At 33.4% G+C, this 18,360-nt stretch overlaps 2 protein-coding genes across 2 annotated transcripts; both read right to left on the bottom strand.

Annotated features, from left to right (window-relative positions):
• Nucleotides 1-486: 486 nt before the first annotated feature.
• LOC132315925 (NAC domain-containing protein 100-like) lies at nucleotides 487-2,356 on the bottom strand. Its single transcript, XM_059814376.1, has 3 exons — nucleotides 1,838-2,356; nucleotides 1,446-1,723; nucleotides 487-1,317 (listed from the first exon to the last, which is right to left on the bottom strand). The coding sequence occupies exons 1-3, from the start codon at nucleotides 2,022-2,024 to the stop codon at nucleotides 694-696; spliced, it is 1,089 nt and encodes a 362-aa protein (XP_059670359.1). The 5' UTR covers nucleotides 2,025-2,356; the 3' UTR covers nucleotides 487-693.
• An 8,541-nt stretch (nucleotides 2,357-10,897) lies between these two features.
• Nucleotides 10,898-12,101, bottom strand: LOC132267430 (casparian strip membrane protein 3-like). Its single transcript, XM_059768590.1, has 3 exons — nucleotides 11,623-12,101; nucleotides 11,423-11,546; nucleotides 10,898-11,113 (listed from the first exon to the last, which is right to left on the bottom strand). The coding sequence occupies exons 1-3, from the start codon at nucleotides 11,841-11,843 to the stop codon at nucleotides 10,898-10,900; spliced, it is 561 nt and encodes a 186-aa protein (XP_059624573.1). The 5' UTR covers nucleotides 11,844-12,101.
• Nucleotides 12,102-18,360: the final 6,259 nt, after the last annotated feature.

Below are 18,360 nucleotides of genomic sequence, written 5' to 3'. Positions count from 1 at the left end.
AGTAAGCTTAAAGATTAGGCATCGAGATTCTTTCTTATAAAACGAATGTCGTACCGATATATCGACTGGTTTAACGCTTATGATACATATTATATGGAATGTGACATTGCAATGACTTGACTTCAAAAAATGTAAGAGAGTCCGGTTTTGAAAATTTAATTTTGAGAAGAAAAAAAAAAGGGTTAGTAATTTTCTTTGAACAACTAGGGATGCAGTTGCAAATTATGTCATATATTCTTTAATTAGCCACGAAAATTTGGTTGGTGGCCTACCATATAAATTATATAATCCTACAATTGATATGTGTGTGTGTGTGTGTGAGAGAGAGAGAGAGAGAGTACTTCTAATTCATCACTTACTATGACAGGTCCTAGGACTGTAAAATATGTTCCATTACTAACTAATTGAGTTTACATCTATATATATATATATATATATATATATAAAATCTGTACACACACAACAGTCTAAAAGGAGCATTCAAAATTTACAGAAGACAAAAAGATTAGCAACTCGAAAATGAATACAATTTCATATAATACAGACAGGGCATTTCCTTTCATATAATTCGGATTTGGAAAATCTGTACACACATAACACAACAATCTGACAGCACTAACATTATTGAAGACATCTAATCTTCCTTCCTTCACTATGTTTTTTTCTTGAATTGCTACTATTTCATCTTCAAATTCAGTAGCTCCATAAACAATCAAGGTTCACTGGTCCACCTGAAGTAATTGGATCCTCTTGATCATCATAAGACCTATGATGTCCCATTTCATGGTTGGACACAACTGAAGACATGTCAATACTAAATCCTGTGTCCTGTGAGAACTCTGCTCTCGAATTTTGTTTCGAGTTCAACCCATTGTTCTGGAACAATTGCTTCAATATGGACTGATCTTGAATTAGAAAAGAATCCGAATATTGAAAATATTCAAGATTTGGGATAATTTGTGTGGGAAAGAATGATGGATTAGGAACAGAGACTTTTGGAGAAAGCAATGAAACAGGGGAGGTATGATGAGTAGGTTTTGTGGATGATGAAGAGGCTAATTGAGGTGTGTTGAAGCTATCAACCATGTCTTCCTGGGACTTCTCCTCCAATGGGTTGGAGAAGCAGGTCACGTAAGATGCATCGACACCAGTGCTTCGAGTCTGGCCATCAGAAACTGAACAATCCATTAATGGAGGCAAATTTGAAGGCTTCAATTCATCATTATCACCATAATAGCTCATCCTCACCATGCCTGAAATATGTATTTTCTTCCCTCCTGAAGTCTTTTGAAACACCCTGCATATCACCCACTCATTCTGAAAAAAAACAAATGAAAGAAAACATTAATAACCTACCAATCAAGCCTGTTATTTGTACTTCAACCCTTTGAACAGAGTTTTTCAAATAGAAAACAGAGGAAAACAGAGGATGAGCTATTATTCACCTTTGATAATTTATGGTGATTATAGATGGAAAATTTGCCCTCCAATCTATATTCATGCATGACCCAATTGGTCTTTTCGCCTTTAGGAGCTCTGCCTTTGTAGAAAACCAAAGTTTTCTTCATTCCAACAAGTGCTTTTGCCTTGTAAATCTCCTTGTCTTTGCCTGTTGCCTTCCAATAACCAGCCACAGTAGCTCTATTTGTCCTTAAACCAGTAGGGTACTTCCTATCTTTCACAAAGAAAAAATACCACTCTTTTTCACCCATTTTTGCCTTCCCTAATTCATTTATAAACAAACACAAAAGTATGAGAATGAGCAAACATATATGAATGAGTTCATAGTATGATTAAAACAAGTTTGAAAAACAAAAGATACAACATTTTCACTTACATGGCAAATCCCAAGGCTCAACCTTGTTCAAGTCAACCTCTCCAATTGCTGTTGCACAGAAGGAGATGTCAAGAGCCTTTGGGGATAAGTAGTGAGTTATGAGCTCTTCGTCGGTCGGGTGGAATCGGAAACCTGGAGGCAATTCCAATCCTTCATCTTCCCCACTAAGGCATGAAATTTTTTCCATTCCTATAAATGGGTAAAATTTTGATGAACAAGATCTAAATTGATAATCAAAAAGTGAAATAGCAAAAACCCAATACTAAAAACCTCTGAATTTGAAATGGGTTGCTACTAAAGATCTAAAAAATTGACGATTGAAGTGAAGAACTGAGGAATTAACCTAGGAAGGAATCAAAAACACTAATATGTTCTTAGCCAAAAGAGAGAGAATTATGGGAGTTAATTGTGAAGTTTGAATGAATATATATGCTGAAATAAGAGAGAAGAGAAGAGAAGAGAAGAGAAGAGAAGAGACTAAATCTTCTAACAGAGAGAGGAATATGTTGTTAAGAAAAGTGAATGGTCTGTGGAACAGAACTCCCTAAATAGTGGTTCTTGGGGGAGAAAGAAACGTGCTTTGTAAGGCAACTTGGTGGGTAATTTCTGGTTTTTAGCGCTCCCTTTCACATTCCTGTAATTATCATATGCTTTCTTTCTTCTTCAATTTGACCAGGAACAACTCATCTCTACACCCTGCATGTACATGTGATAATAACTCATTTTGATTTAATTGATGTGTGTGTGTGTATATATATATATATATTTGTTGTGTACTCTTAAAGTGAACAAAATTCTATCTAGTGTCGTGTTCAGTTACGTAACAAGATGTACTATTTCACCGAAGAGGATCATAGATCACTCTCAAAATATCTCATAATTTACATGTTCAGGATGCACTGTTCCACTAAAGAGGGTCCAAGATCACTCTTAGAGTATCTTATAGTTCACTAACCGATGCAAGCAGTCAACATTCTAATTGTATCAGACAATTACCCAAATAAAAAATAAAAAATAAAAAATAAAACTCTAAAAATGACTCCAAAGTAATTCCAATTCTGATCTCCAAGAATTACTATTAGTTAAAGAGACAACTTTTCAAAAAGACTGAAGATAAATGTGTTAGTTCTCATTTGTTCAACCACAGTTATCTATTATGTCATATAAAGTAATTTAAACAAAAATTAAGAACATTGTTTTAAGCCAAAAGAGACATCTCTTGACAAACCTGTTACCAAAGCGATTAGTATTTGAATGTAAAGAAGTTTACACAAGAACTTAAATCCATTAAGTACAAAATCAGCACAAGTTTTTCCATATATTTTTCTTGGGTTTTCTTATATCAAAATGACCAATATGCCCTCGTGACCAAATTTGTCCACTACATGCGCACCACATGAACTCTTGTTTATATACAAATCATATAATAATTTACAAGAACATTGTTTTAAATATTTAAGTATGGAAAGGATGGGTTTGTTAGACCAATGGTCTAATAAAGGTTGTTGTGTGTGTAGTGTGGGAGAGAGAGAGAAAGAGAGAGAGGGAGAGATGATAATCCATGAACATGCCCCCACCTCTAATCCAAATCAACTATTGCATCAATTTTTATTACCTCAATTAGTGTTGCAAGTGAGATGATCAGTGATTCAACCATAGCAAAACAGGACAGAATAGCTTGCGTCCTTATCATTAAGTGGTTGTGTTTTTGAACTCAAGAACAAGTCAAAACTTTCCCAGTCAGCTAGAAACCCCATTATTGTACTGTACCATTCTACCTTTATCACAAGAAAGAATTATGTAATTGGTCTGTTTGTTTCCTAGGAAAAGTAAATCCACATACATTGTCTCCAAGCACCACATTATTGGATGTGGTTTACAAGTCCTTTGTCATGACTCTGTACTCAGTTATCCCATAAATCTCATAATCATGGAAAGCGACTAATCATTTTTTTAAACTATTGATGTAATTTTGGATAATATTTACAGGACAGAGGTTGAATAATTGTTCTCATAGCGTGCAAATCTTTTCCGTACACCAATGATGCTTCTTCTTTCATAGGATGTGATTGAATCACATGGTACCATGCCTCAAAGGCATGAACAATGTTTTCGATGACACAATTAAATTAATCCTATCATTAAAAAATTGACACGTACCGTGTGTTTTTATCGACACACTATTTGAACTTACCTGATGAATTCAAAATTTCTTGATTTCTACATAGTGTTCCTACTCATTTTCAAAGGTTGGTTTGTCTCCTTAGACATTTACAATTATCCGAACAAAATTCGGAAAATAACCCTAATACTGAGAAAGTCAACAATTTCATGTCGTGTCAATTGAAAAATTGAATTGGCTCATGTGAATTGCCAATTTCTAAATTTATGGTGACTTATAAAAGAAAAAGGGTCATTCCTCAATAATGGTATATTCTCAGTGACAAAATTGAATAAATATTTATTTTTGACATTATCTTATGATAACTTTTTTTTTTTCCTACTAAAGGTAAAGTAGGGTGATATGAGGACTAGTTAGTGCGGATGTATAGTGTCCTCCAAAATTGTATGCACTGATCAAATTTCAACTTTTGTTAGCACTAGAATCAATCCTCAACTTTCACTGAAATGCACCAAAACTTTATATCTCAAACACTGTCAAAATCACAAATTTCAACAAAAATGCTTGTCACACCACAAAGTTTGGCCAACTATAATTTTTGTCCTCAGTGAATAGGTAATGTCAAACATGCCTTAAGGTGGTATAAACAGAGCCACGAGTCATCAATACAATAAGATTAATCGACCAATTGTGTAATACTATCAAGAAACACGTAATTAGTTGTTCTTTATGATAAGTAATGCTTCAAAAGTACAATAAAATATGGAATTAGACAAAAATTAAAGTACTAATCAAAATAATAATTTGCTAATGTGTATTCCACATGGTGCTTTATGTAAGATTCCTTCCAATCCAGTACTATGAAAAGATTTTTTCTATCATCTAGTGGCTAGTGCTTGCTACCTAACCTTTGTGGAGTGAGATGTTCACATTCTGTAGTTGTCGTTACCTTCAAAAGACTAAAAACTCCAAAATACCCTTTGTCTTAAGCTTTTTATATATGTCAACATAACCATCTACTCATCTTCCCAAAAAAAACATAACCATCTACTACTCTCTCTCTCTCTCTCAATGAGTAATTATACATTAGTGTTGGGATCACACACTTGCAATGTTGATATTACCATTGAAAATGTGAGAATACACCGGAGAAAAAAATATGAAATTTCACTTTGTGTGAGTAAAGAGGTTACTAACACTTATATGCGTAGATGTTTTCTAAGTGTGCAAACGTGTTTTGAATATTGTGAGTACACATTATATTAAGTAAACAATATCTACACAACGAGACAGTTCAAGAGTCATGACAAATGATATTAGAATCAATCCCCAGTCAGAAATGGAACAACCAACGAGGATGTTGGATCCTAAGAAGGAATAATTAGAATTAATTCCCAACCGAAAATGGGACAGCCAACGAGGATGCTAGGAATAATCATAATTAATCCCCAACGGAAAATGGGACAGCCAATGAGGATGCTATGTCCTAAGAAGGAATAATCGTTTGGGTGAAGAGGTCGTTGACACTTATATATGTAGATGTCTCCTAAATATATAAACACATTTTAAAAATCGTGTGTGCACATAATGTGTGAAATGGACAATATTGTTTCGAAATAAAAGATGAAGGTTCAAATGGCGAGTTAAACTCTTCCCATTATATATTACTTTTATAAGGTCATGATGGTCATTTTAGGAGCACCTAATTAGAAGATCCAAAACAAGGGATATAGTAGTCATTTTATTCATAGGTTCTAAATTTTTGTTACTAGTTTGTACACATTATTAATCAATTCTTAATCCAACTCCAAAAGTAAACCTTTTTGCACGAGGACACTAATAATTAATTAGTGATTATTTACCAAGCAAGACGCGTGTTAACTATAGATTGTTTGAGGGAATTTCAATCGTTTCAGAAACTCTTATCATCGGACGGATGAGATTTGGTCTATAGTAAACAGCCACATTTGCCACCTAAGATACGAGAAAAATGAAATGGACACTGCCGCCAATGCCGACGAAATACTACTACTAATTACCACGTGAGGAGTTCTGATTGGTTGGATAGAAAATGTAATACCGAACCTACTTTTGCTAAGCTAAAACAAACAGTTGACTATAAACCCTAATTAGCAATTGTGGGTCATGTCTCCCCTCTTCCAACATGGCACCACCACGGGAACTCACACGTGGCAAAATAGGATTCGTGGACAAGTGTAATTGGTATTATGTTTGACATGATTAACCAAAAGTTAGGCAACCCCATTTAAATATAATATAATTAATATATACATATGTGTGTAGAATGCAGATATGGTTATAGTCAGCTATGTTGAAGCCTAAACCAGAGAAATATATATATATATATATATAATGAGAAGTCGCTCTAAAGCTATAAAGTAAACTTCGAATATGTATAATTATTTACAAAACATATTATTTAAAGTATTATGTTTTTGCGTGATGTGAAAGTAAAACATCTACGGTCCAAGTTTATGGACCGTCCCAAAAAGCTCATTCCTAAAACAAATCATTGTTATTTACACATTTGAAAATGATAATGATTTCAAGTATTCAAACCTCAAATTGAACACTGATCGTCACTCCTTTACATTTTTCTTAAAAGCTGGTTAAAGAAAATTTGGAAAAATGGCAAGGATCGATATTTGAACCAGTATTTAGTAGTGAAAGAATTGTTTACAACTTGTAAATATTAGTTTTTTTCTTTTTCTTTTTTTTCATAAATATTAGGTTTTTTCTTCTTATTCCTAGTCGATCAGTAAATATTAGTTTTAGATCAAAACAGCAGATTAAGTTTTTTAGCCAATCACTTTTTTAAGATTAACAAATCCATTTTAACTTTTTGAGTCTAGGTTAATCAATTAATATTAATGCAAATAATTAATGTGCAATGTGATCGAACATGCAAATACCTAACTTAATAGGCAAGGAAATAATACGTTTAATGTGATTATATATCTTTGTATTAGCTAGGTTCATGTTTATGATTGATCAAAAATTAGGAAATTAGGTAACAATGGATATTGAAAAAGTTTGTGTTTCAGATTCAGTGTTCATATATATATATATATATATAATCATTGATTGATTGAGGCCAAGATTTTTTTGTTGATTCCGACTTAGGGAACATGATTCAAAGAACCTCTTCAAATAATGGTCTGAATTTCTGGTAACAAAAACATGAAGGTAAGAGATAAGGTTGAAATGTGTCTAAACAGAAGGTAAGAGATAAGGTTGAAATGTGTCTAAACAAAAATGGCAAGATGCTTTTTTTTATTATTTTTGTTTTCATACTAAAACTTGGGTAACTAAGTATCCTCTTTACAAGTGTGAATAGATATGAGAGAGATCATTATAATATATATTTAATTATTTCCATTATAAAAAAAAATTCATATATATCTGGCTGGATGTTGTACCACTGTTATCAAAGTCAATGGAAACACTGTATCTTTGAAGAATGAAGGATAATATCTTTGCAAGATTATATATATATATAATGGTTTGTTTATATTTTAGACAATTTAATTATATATATTTCTTGTTCTTTAAGATGTCATGTCATGCATAAGCCTAAGAACTTTAGGAGGTGGTAGATCCTGGTTGGTTTATTCTATAACAACCAAGGATTATACCAGCATCCCTAATCACTTTAATAATCATTCATTTATTTTTATTTAATTTCAATGTGTTTAGCAAGAGCAAGTCAGTCCTGAATCGACACTGTTCAATCAATATATCAACTTCAAGTAGAATTTTTTTTAGAAAAAGAATCAATAATATATGGTCAGTTGTTGTGTTACTAATTGATTGATTTGAACACCTATCTTCTACTTGAGACTTTAGAGAGAGAGAGAGAGAGAGAGTTGATAAATCAATTATTAGAATGGACAAGCGAGTTTACAGGTTTAACTTTAAACATGGAAACTTATAGTGGATAAATTACATTAATCTCCTCGACTTGACTTGAGGTTTGGACAAATAACATATCCATTCAACCTTTATTATTTTGACTTTCTCTGAAATTTAGATGTGTGATCAACAGATTTAGAAAATGTTAAAGTAATAATGAATAGTATCCGTGTGTAATTTATCCAAATATAGAAGGTAATTAGTATAAAATACCCATTTGCCATCATTACCAATAATAATAATGATGATGATGAAAATAAAAAATAAAAATTGTGGGTACTCAAATATGTCAAAGAACCATAATGGTTTTTTTTGGTGTGAAAAAAAAAAAAAAAAAAAAAAAAAAAAAAAAAAAAAAAAAAACCCACAGATGTTGGGAGGGATAATAAAGTGAAAATTTGACTTTAGGAATTTTATATGCTTAGAATGGAACCATGCATGTTGTTAAAAACTTTTATATATTTATATATATATTAATCACCTTTAATTTCAATGTTTTTTCAGTTGACTGTGACTTTGCATATCAAAATCTAAAACTAGACAATAGTGCTTTCTGTCTTCTTAAATTGAGGTAACCAAATTTGTGTTTGCAAACTTAAGACACCAGCTAACATATATATATATATATATATATTCAAATTAAAGATAAAGTTTCAAGTCCATAATTTCAACTGCAGTTTGGAAATTTATATTTATATATAACTGCATACCTATATTCACATTGGTGAAATATGGTATAAATTCGGCCAACAATATATATCAACACTTTGATTATTGGCAAGGTTTGCTGGAAAATGTCAATGAAAGATCATTTTCTCCCTTGAAATTAATTGAAGACTATGTCCAAAAAGTAAAAAATAAAAAATAAAAAAAGGCCAATCAATTGAAGTACTGCGCACGTGCATGATATGTTTTTCTTTGACTTTAAAGTGTAAACATTGATTTGATCAATTGTTTTAGGGACGTGAAAAGACTTTGTAGAGTATGAAAAATATGCTACCACCAAGGTCCAAAGTTGAACTCTATATCCATTAAATTTAAATCTTTGAGTGCTTTACTACTTTGCATATATAATTATCTCATGTATTATAATACATTGAGATTGAGACGACATTTATCTAACATATGGACAACTTTTTTCACATGTACAATATATTGTAATGAATATGAATCTGATTTGATACTGCGAAGGGTATGAATTTGATTTTCAAAAGGCACCTTATCTCGGCAACGAAGTTACTGATATCTGGGAGTCGGACCGTTTTTGATAAAATTGGATTTTCGTGGAAATCATCCAATAAAAATTGATCAGCCCTCCCGTTTGACCTTTTAACAGTCCAAACGGATTTTAAAATCTAGTCCTGCAACACCTTGCTAAAACATTCCTAGAGACTTTAGTTTGCGAATCGACATGATTTATTTATTTATTTGGTCCAACACTGATAATTAAGATCAAGTCACAAAATTTCTAGCATCTATATATTATTCAAAGAAAATGTCGAATCTAGCTAAGATTTGGTCAGTCTACTTAGAAGCTCATGAAATGATAAATTAAAACCAATTAAGATGATGTGATTTGTTATTAAATATTTGTTGGGGGAGAAATCTCTGAAGAGTAGAACCAAATCAAACCTTGTTTTCAGAAGGAAAGGATTTGTCAATACTTTCATGTTTAACAATTAATGACTATTTATTAAAGTTGAATATGAAACCAAATCAAGATTTCGACTTACCAAAAGGTGTCAATAATAGAATATCGAGATCATTATTATACATTATCATGTAGTGCTAAGAAGCTCATTTCTCTTTTTCTCCTTGTTGATCTAGTATTTTATTCACAATCCCATTCATATGAGATAAAGACGATGATGATGCAGTATTGTATTCCATGATGCAGTATTGTGAGATAATTACATAAGAAGGCTAAGGTTATTGATGTAAGCCATGAGCACTAGGAGTGACTAATTCAGAATATTTCTCTGTGGTCTAAGGTAAATTAATGTACCCATCAAGTATTACACGTTCCTAAGGAAATATAAGAATATTTTTAATACTAACATTTGCTTTCTTTAATCTTATCAAATATGATTCTATAACATTGCTTTTTGTGTCAAGCATCCCAAATGATTTATATCTTACTTAATTTGTGTGGATCACCATAAAGTGTTGATCATCATTGAATAATGATGAAGATGATGATACTTGGAAAAGATAGTTTAATAGAAGTTGGATGGGGATGTAACTGTAAAGAAAATTGTGTGGATAGGGACAACACAATTTAATAAAGTGGTGAAGCAAAGAGACACAAGTATTGAGAAAGGAGCTATTATAAAATAGCTAGGATTTTGTGTTTCGTGTTCGATTTATATATTTAAATTCCCTATTTAATTAGAATTCACATGAGTTCGGATGATATGATCTCTCATTCTCTCTTCTTTAAAAGAGAAAGTTGAGTGTTCGAAAAACAATTATTAACACCGACTTCATATTAGTAATATATACATAATAGTAATACTCTTAGATTTGTGCTGGTTTAGGGCATGTTTGGATGTTGTATAATCTTTATAGGAAATGACAGGCTCGCCAGTTTTAGTCATCATTTTGAATAAGATCTTTACAGAAAAGTGAGTCAATTGACAATGTTCTGAAAAATGGTGTTGGTAAGGACTCTTAAAAATGGTGATGTTTGGCCAAATATTTGTGTCTTCAACAACTATCATAATTTATAATTAAACAATCTTTGGATCATTTGGTTTATGTCACATTGAATCAAGGTCAAAGCACCAGGATTACAAAATCATATTATACCATGCAAGAGTATAATACAGAGAAAACAGAGAATACAATATCTCCAGTGAAATTGCAATTGAAATCCAACATATTCACTGCAATCTAAACACAGACAAAAACCAGATAGCATAAGAAACACACATTTAGATCATATCAAGCCCAAACAAACACACATGAATCCCAATTCAAAGGGAAATGAAAGATCAACACGAATATCAACGTCGAGAAAGAGCAACAGCAGACAACAATATCAGCAGCATAAGCACAAGAACTCCTGCAAATGACCCAATCAAAGAGCCAGAGATGCGTTCGCAGAAGGAGTTGAATTGCTGGCAGATCGCGAACCAGTTTGCCTTGGCATTGCCCTTGTGTGCTAAGTACACAATAGATGCTGCTGCAGAAGCTCCAGCAGTCAAAAGTGCCAGCATTGCCTTAACAAGGAACTCAATTTCATTAGACAACTTGGTAACACCATACATAGACAAATTCTTGGAGTACCTAAATAATAATATGGAGTATGAAAGTCGGACTGATTTATGCAAGTGAGAGCTAACATCATCATGATGTCATTAATATTCTTGATGTCATGATAACATCAACATTTACTTACATATGTGTCCGACTATCATACTCTATATCATTATTCAAACTAAAAACTTTTAATTTTATGCAATAGACATAACTTTAGCTACACATTAAATAATGTGCACACTACTGACTTGATCTCTAAACAGAATTACCGTATCAAAGAAGATCAAGATTATCCTACTGCCGTTTGCATTGCTCCTTGCGATGTGGAAGATGGATAGAGCCAGAGAAAGAACCAGATAGGAACATACAATTGAATTTGCAACCACAAAGAACCTGTTATAAAACACATTAGTGCTAAACAGTAAGGGACAGCTTTATGATAATTTATTCAATGAGCATGAACACTTACGTGAACATTGGGAGATCGTCATACTTAGCCCTAAACTGAGTGAACTGTGTGAAAAAGGGAAGTGTTTGATCAGTTGTTCCCATGGCAATTGCACTTCCTAGGGTTCCGATAATGGCAATGAGTCTCAAAATGAAGTCTAGAACAGAGACACCTCTGTTCACCGTGCTTTTCAGAGTGGAATCCTTGGAGGCCTCACCAAGCTCCAGAGCACCAGCCTTCATCTTCTTAAAGAAATGGTTATGGAGTTCTAGGGTTTACAAAGGGTTTAAAAAAATGCTTGGTAATGAAGTAGTGCTTGGAAGATGAGAGTGGCATGTAAATTTATACATGTTTAGATGAAGGCAAAGTCAGTCCCGGTGTATGTGCATGGTAGGCATTAGCAGGGGCGGAGCCAGGATTGCAGAGTGGATTGGGGGCTAAGAGGAAGAGTAATATTGCATAAGAATCAGACTAAGAACTGATGTACAATATTACTAAAAAAAAAATTAGACCTTGACTATAGTCCGAATTAGCCCTTCAGTAACTCCGTGCTAAGTTCGGTAATCTTTGGTGGCAATGTCATGATGTGGCAGGTATATAAAATGTACTCACTAAAGCTTGTTTAGGGCTTCTTTTAAGCACTACCAGCCAATCACTTGCTCTCTCATTTGGATGAAATTGTGGACCTAGTATGATCCATTACATGTTCCAAATCCACCAAAACTTTACCTATTTTGGTAATTGTGACAGGTGGACCCATTTTTCCACCATGCAGGGAGTTGTAATATGGGTTGGTTGAGATAAGGCACCAATTTTTAAGAACACATGAAGGTTGGGTAGTTGAATAATTTTGCTTTTATCTCATTAACCAATCCAATTTGATCCCTTATTCATGTGACATCATGGAACAGAAAATTCAAGTTCACCTCTTTTTTTTTTTTTTCTTTTTTGTGTGTGTGTGTTTTTTTGGGGTCAAATTCAATTCATTGACAGAAGGCTCCTAAAATACTCTGACATTAGGGTATTAAGCAAGTACCAGTGGGTGGGATTTAAGAAATTTGCTTGACCTTAATCTACAAGCTCCACGAAAACAGTGCAATGTAGGTCATTAGTCCATTTGATCATGGGTGAGAGCGACATGAATGAAAACTCTCTCTGAGTTTTTTTTTTAGAAATCATGACTAAATTTTTTTATAAATAAATCGATTTTATAGACGAGCCAAATAAATTGATTTCATGTAAAAGTGATCGTGTTTCTATTCAAAATCCTCTTCTTCTTTTTATAAAAACCTTGTGAATTCATTTGTTTGGACGAGAACTTGGACAAGAGCGGATCCTCAAATTGTCAAGGAGTGGACTAATTTTACAAATTACTAAAAATCACTGTGGCCCTGGCCAAAAAGTCAAGGGGCATAATGCAAGTGTAGTTCAAAATCACTTGCTAGTCAGGCCAGACTAGGTATGTCAATTTATTCTGTGGCCCAACAAGTATCCGCTCATACAATTACAAATGAATTGAGTTTTTCAAGAACAATTCAAACTCAGCTCGTTAAAAGTTTAATTCGGACTCATTCATTTGGATTGAATCGATTCTAAATTGGTTTAAACACATTGGTAATGGGGCATATTAGGCCAACATGGGCTATAGACTTGTAGTAGTGAGTTTGTCATAGGCCCAAATCAAGGTTCATATGTACTAGTCAAAGTTAGTTCAGTTATGAACTTTAACAAAAATGAAACTCCAATCCAAACAACCCAGATGTGAAACTTACATTCAGACAATAATTTAAAGATAATAATACAAGTTGGTCCACCAACATAAATAAAATATTCAAATTAATCTCCTCCAAGGGTTGACTTTTTGCTTTGTGAGCTCTAAAAATAGTGTTTTTTTTTTTCAAGCTTCACAGGCTGAGTTTGCTGAGGAAACAGAGATCTCCAAAAGGGTTGACTTTTTGCTTTGTGAGCTCTAAAAATAGGGTTTTTTTTTTTCAAGCTTCACAGGCTGAGTTTGCTGAGGAAACAGAGATCTCCAAAAGGGTTGACTTTTTGCTTTGTGAGCTCTAAAAATAGGGTTTTTTTTTTCAAGCTTCACAGGCTGAGTTTGCTGAGGAAACAGAGATCTCCAAAAGGGTGAAGAAATGAACCAGAAGTTGATTGCTCTGCTTATTGGAGTTGTTGGTGCAGTCATCACCTTATCTGCTTACACACAAACTCTCATGTCTCCCACAAATTGTATCACAGTTGGCCTCCTTGTGCTGGTGTTAGGTCTCCTTGTCAGGGAAGGTCTAATCCCTATCTAGCTTTTTTGCTACTCTTTAATGATCACTTTTATTGTATTAGTACTTTTTTTTTTTTGTTTAAATCGACATGTTTGGTTCTGTATTGCTTATGAGATTTATGTAATTTGGTATTTTTTTGTTTTCTGAGTTTTTACTGCTTTGTGTTTTGTGAGTTTCAAGCATCAACACTTTTTGTGTTCTGATCTGATTTTCTTGTTGGGAACATGGAAATGAGAAACTTAGATGTATATGTTAAACAGGTATCCGTACCAATAATAATACTAGTATCCCGCCCATATGATAACTTATACACTAGTTCTTTTTTTATCTATTATCCAGGAAAGTGGAGAGTGTTTATTGAAATATATATTTTTTTAAGAATCATTCATGTTCTGTTACAACTTACACATGGATTCGGATACGGATACATATGTCAGACATGGGTATATATCCATGAATTGAGCGTGTCAAATTTCTAAACAGTGTCAAATTTCTAAACAGAAAGACACACGAACACAGCTAAATATTTATTTTATTAATTATTTTTTTTTAGAGTAAAGTAATATAATGTTCAGTATAAATATTTAATTCATTTTAAAGTAATAATATAATGTAAGTGAATAATTGGATATACCAACGAAGCAGTGACCTAGGCATATTATCTTGGAAAAGTATGAAAAATAATAATAATAATTGGATATGTTTTTTTTTAAGTACGTGTTCAACAAAAAGTGTTTCGAACACACATCTTATACCCAAATTTAAAAGATACGTGTCCGATATGAGTACTTTACCACTTTGAAGAGTCCACGTAACGAGTTTATCTTATATTCCTTTTTCTTTTTTAAATCTCTATGAGATCTCATGCTAGCACTATTGCAGTACTGAATTACATAATTCATAGTAGGAAAGCAAGGAACTTATACTCTCTAAACAAGTTTAGAGGGATGGAATTGATGGAAGAAAAATAAATAAATAAATAAGCAAAAAAAAAAAAGAAGTAATGCCTATTTTATTACTGACATTAAAATATCTAATTTTCTAACCAGAACTGTTATGTTGAGGAATCGGATGGTACAGACTCAACCTGCCAAAGCATGCATCATCTGAATCACTTAATGGAGTAGTATATCTGCAAAAACACAATGAATATTAAAGTACATAAAGAAGGTTAAACAAGAAAATTAAAATAAATTTACCAAAAAACACCAAAAAATTAAAATTAAATTACATTGACACTTCCATGCAAAATACATATTGTTGGCTGCTTATCAACATTACCATATAAGCATTGACCATCAACCATGTCTATTCATCTTTACCACCATCATCACCGTAAATCTGGCATGAGAGTACGAGGCAAAAATGTAGCCAAAAATAACTTGCCGATCAACTTATTGAATTATTAATAAACATATTGCCGGCAAGTCATCCTTGGCTACACCTCGTAACCTCGTGCCCACATGCAAGACATGAGATGAATAAGAGCGTCCCCATTGGCCATAACCTAGCACTATTTCCTATCTTATAAATAAGAAAATAAAAGATTTAAGTCTTTGTAGAAGCAAAATAAAAAATAAATCAATCCTTGCAAGCATCAAAACATGAGTGTATGATGTATCAGACTCTTCTTCTTGATTTTTCTTTTATTTTTTCCCTGTTTTCGAAAATACAAATTAAAAGAATAGGGCTAAACTCAAATTTCCCCAAAAGGAGGAACAAAACATTCTTATTGAGTGAAAAAAACAAACATTTCCCTTTTGGAACTAACAAAAAACAAACATTTTCCCACAGAGAGTGTCTGCGAAACCAAGTAGAGAAGGAGAATGAGATTGGACAACAACACACACATGACAGGGGTTTGGACGAATGAGGATTGAAGCAACAAAGAGGCTCTTGGAGTTATTTAAAAAGAGTTTTGATTGGTTAGAAATTTTAATATTATTTAATGATGCTGTGGGTGTGTTCAGATGGGACAGCTTTAGAACTGTCGAAACCATGTCCTTGTCCAATGGGTAATGGATAAAAGGGTAAAGTGCAATAAATCCCCTTGATTTATATATGTCTCCCAAAAATCCCCCTAAACTTTTATTTTTTTAAGTAAACCCCCTAACTTATCCCACTTTTTTGCAAAAAAACACACGATGTCACTGTTCAGTCCAAATTTTTCGGTTAAATAGGCACTGTAATTTAAATATGACAATATTACCCTTACAGGGTTAAATCAATAAAAACCCCAATTGGCTAACCCTAACTCTAATTAGCCTCATCCCAACCAAATCGCATCTCTCTCTGGTAGTCGATTGGGTAAAAATTGTTTGAGAGAAGATTTTTGCTTGATTGGTTGACGTTATGGTGGCGTGCCTTTAAAAAAATTGATGGTTTAATTGGTTCGGCGATGATGGTGGTGGCAGCAGTGAGTTTGTAGGGTTCGATTGAGTAATTTAGTTTTCAATACGATGGAGTGCTTGTGAAAGACTATGGCGGTAGTGATGGTGGCAATGGCGGGATTGCGGCGGAGATGGTGGTGGGAAGAGAGAGTGGGACGGTGGGCATTGACAGCCGGATATGGATTCCGGCGAATGGCTACAATCTCTTCTCCGACGCCATGGATGATCCAGATGAAGATATGTATGCATAGATTGATTGGGCTTTGAAGCAAGCAGGAAGCTTGGTCCGTGATTGTAGTAAAATTGGAGATGATTGGCCACTTTAAAGATGTTCCTCTTCACATCATGGCGGTGTTGGTTTGGGCTTGCTGCTGATCTCTGCAACCTCTCCTTTGGCCGTAGTTGTCGTCATCTCCTCCGACTGCGGCGACGGCATTCTGGGCATGGCGGCGGCGGCATGTAATTAGCGTTTGTCACACTCTAGTTGGATTTTTTTTGTAAGGGTAATTTGGTAATCTTGCATCTCTGGTTACCTCTCTTATCGGCAATTTTTTATTGTGTCCTCAATTTGCACTTTTTAAATAATTCAGAAGGTAATATTTAGTTTAGGTGGGTCTTGTGCTATTAGCTGATAGTTTAAAGGGGTGTATTGCACTTTACGCTAAATAGAATTGTGTAATTTTAAGTGTTTCATTGGGGAGCTATATTGGATCATGGATGTGACCTTGCATTGGCGCCAAAACCAATACGAAACCCTAACCCTAAAGATCTCTCAACATCATCTTAGCTCAGACTTTGGCTTCTGATGTCTCTTAAAAGACAATTAAGAAGACACCTGTCACAATTCAGACTTCCTGGTCAGTCTTGGTGACCCTCTTCAACTTGTACTCTTTTAGATTCACATTTAAATTAGTCTTTTTCGATTTTAATTTCTTCATCCTCTAATATGCAACATTATTTCAATTGGACAAAGCTTTGCTAAGTAAGCTTCTGGCAAAATTCAGTTGCACCAGTGTTATTGCAAAATTTGAGAATGTTACACTTGCACAATCTTATCTCTGTATGTTGAGAGACATTTGATACATGATCACACATGCCACATAGTTTCTATTAGGTGAGTTGAGTAAAATCTACTAAATGTGATTAATAACTCAATTTATATTATTAATTTAGCTAAATTTTAAGCTTTGTCCCTGATAAATGGTAACACGGACAAATGTATTCTTATGAATCTTATGATGAGAAATCTCTCTCTCTCAACTTCCATGACAAACAATTTTTGATTTCTAAACATGAATTTAAATTCAAATTGCATAACATTAAATAAAACAGACGTATAAATTAATGGTTTTTTATTAATCTTGCCTAGTTTAATAGCTAATTTAGCCAGAAGTTTGCTCGAGTATGACCAGTGTACGTTTTAGCAGTTTTCAGCGGAATATGTGATTACAAAAACTTGAATATCTCTGAATCCGCTGTTCGATTTCGGCTATGCAATCACTTTCAGCTGCAAAAAGTGGTGGGTGCAAGCTTGGACTGTCAAATCCATGACACTTCGAATTTACTTTTACTTTCACCATCATAAAAACGTGGGTAAAACTGCGAGGGATTAGCGCCTACTCTCTGTTTTAAACAAACCAACCGTCTGAAAATATATATATATATATAGATACAAAAACAATCACCTACAAATCATACATAAGCTCAAAGATGAACTTTGGATATATACAATCCAATATATATATATATAACTTTTGATCTATGTTGTTATTATTTGCAATGGTCTCTGTTATTTGTTCAAGGTAACCTTTGAAACAATTCATTAGTACATGGAAACTAATAAATTGTTTCAAAGGTACCCCTACCAATATAGCACTTTTCTTTTCTTTTTTTTGATAAGATTTTTTTATAAAAAACACTCAAAAGGAGAGCGAATTCCAAAAAAACAACAGGCCACAAAACACGGGCCAAAAAAATTAACAATCTCCTCTACCGATTGAAAATCTACCCGAGACCCAACAAAAAACAATATAGCACCTTTCTTATTTCAAATGATTTTGTTCAATAATGATATTTGAAGAAACCCA

Source organism: Cornus florida, unplaced genomic scaffold, assembly GCF_030987335.1.
Source record: "Cornus florida cultivar Cherokee Brave unplaced genomic scaffold, ASM3098733v1 CherokeeBrave_3.0.0_Hap2_Chr07, whole genome shotgun sequence".
Classification (NCBI taxonomy): domain Eukaryota; kingdom Viridiplantae; phylum Streptophyta; class Magnoliopsida; order Cornales; family Cornaceae; genus Cornus; species Cornus florida.
Note: the sequence above shows the minus strand (reverse complement) of the source record. Positions and strands in the feature narration are given on the sequence as shown.

Excerpts from the sequence above, each read along its gene's own strand:
- LOC132267430 (XM_059768590.1), bottom strand. The coding sequence starts at position 11,843 with ATGAAGGCTGGTGCTCTGGAGCTTGGTGAGGCCTCCAAGGATTCCACT. Across the intron at positions 11,547-11,622 it reads GACGATCTCCCAATGTTCAC|GTTCTTTGTGGTTGCAAATT; the intron begins GTAAGTGTTCAT and ends GTTTTATAACAG. Across the intron at positions 11,114-11,422 it reads TCTTGATCTTCTTTGATACG|GCAATGCTGGCACTTTTGAC; the intron begins GTAATTCTGTTT and ends TTCCTTGTTAAG.
- LOC132315925 (XM_059814376.1), bottom strand. The coding sequence starts at position 2,024 with ATGGAAAAAATTTCATGCCTTAGTGGGGAAGATGAAGGATTGGAATTG. Across the intron at positions 1,724-1,837 it reads TGAGCCTTGGGATTTGCCAT|GGAAGGCAAAAATGGGTGAA; the intron begins GTAAGTGAAAAT and ends TAAATGAATTAG. Across the intron at positions 1,318-1,445 it reads ATCACCATAAATTATCAAAG|AATGAGTGGGTGATATGCAG; the intron begins GTGAATAATAGC and ends GTTTTTTTTCAG.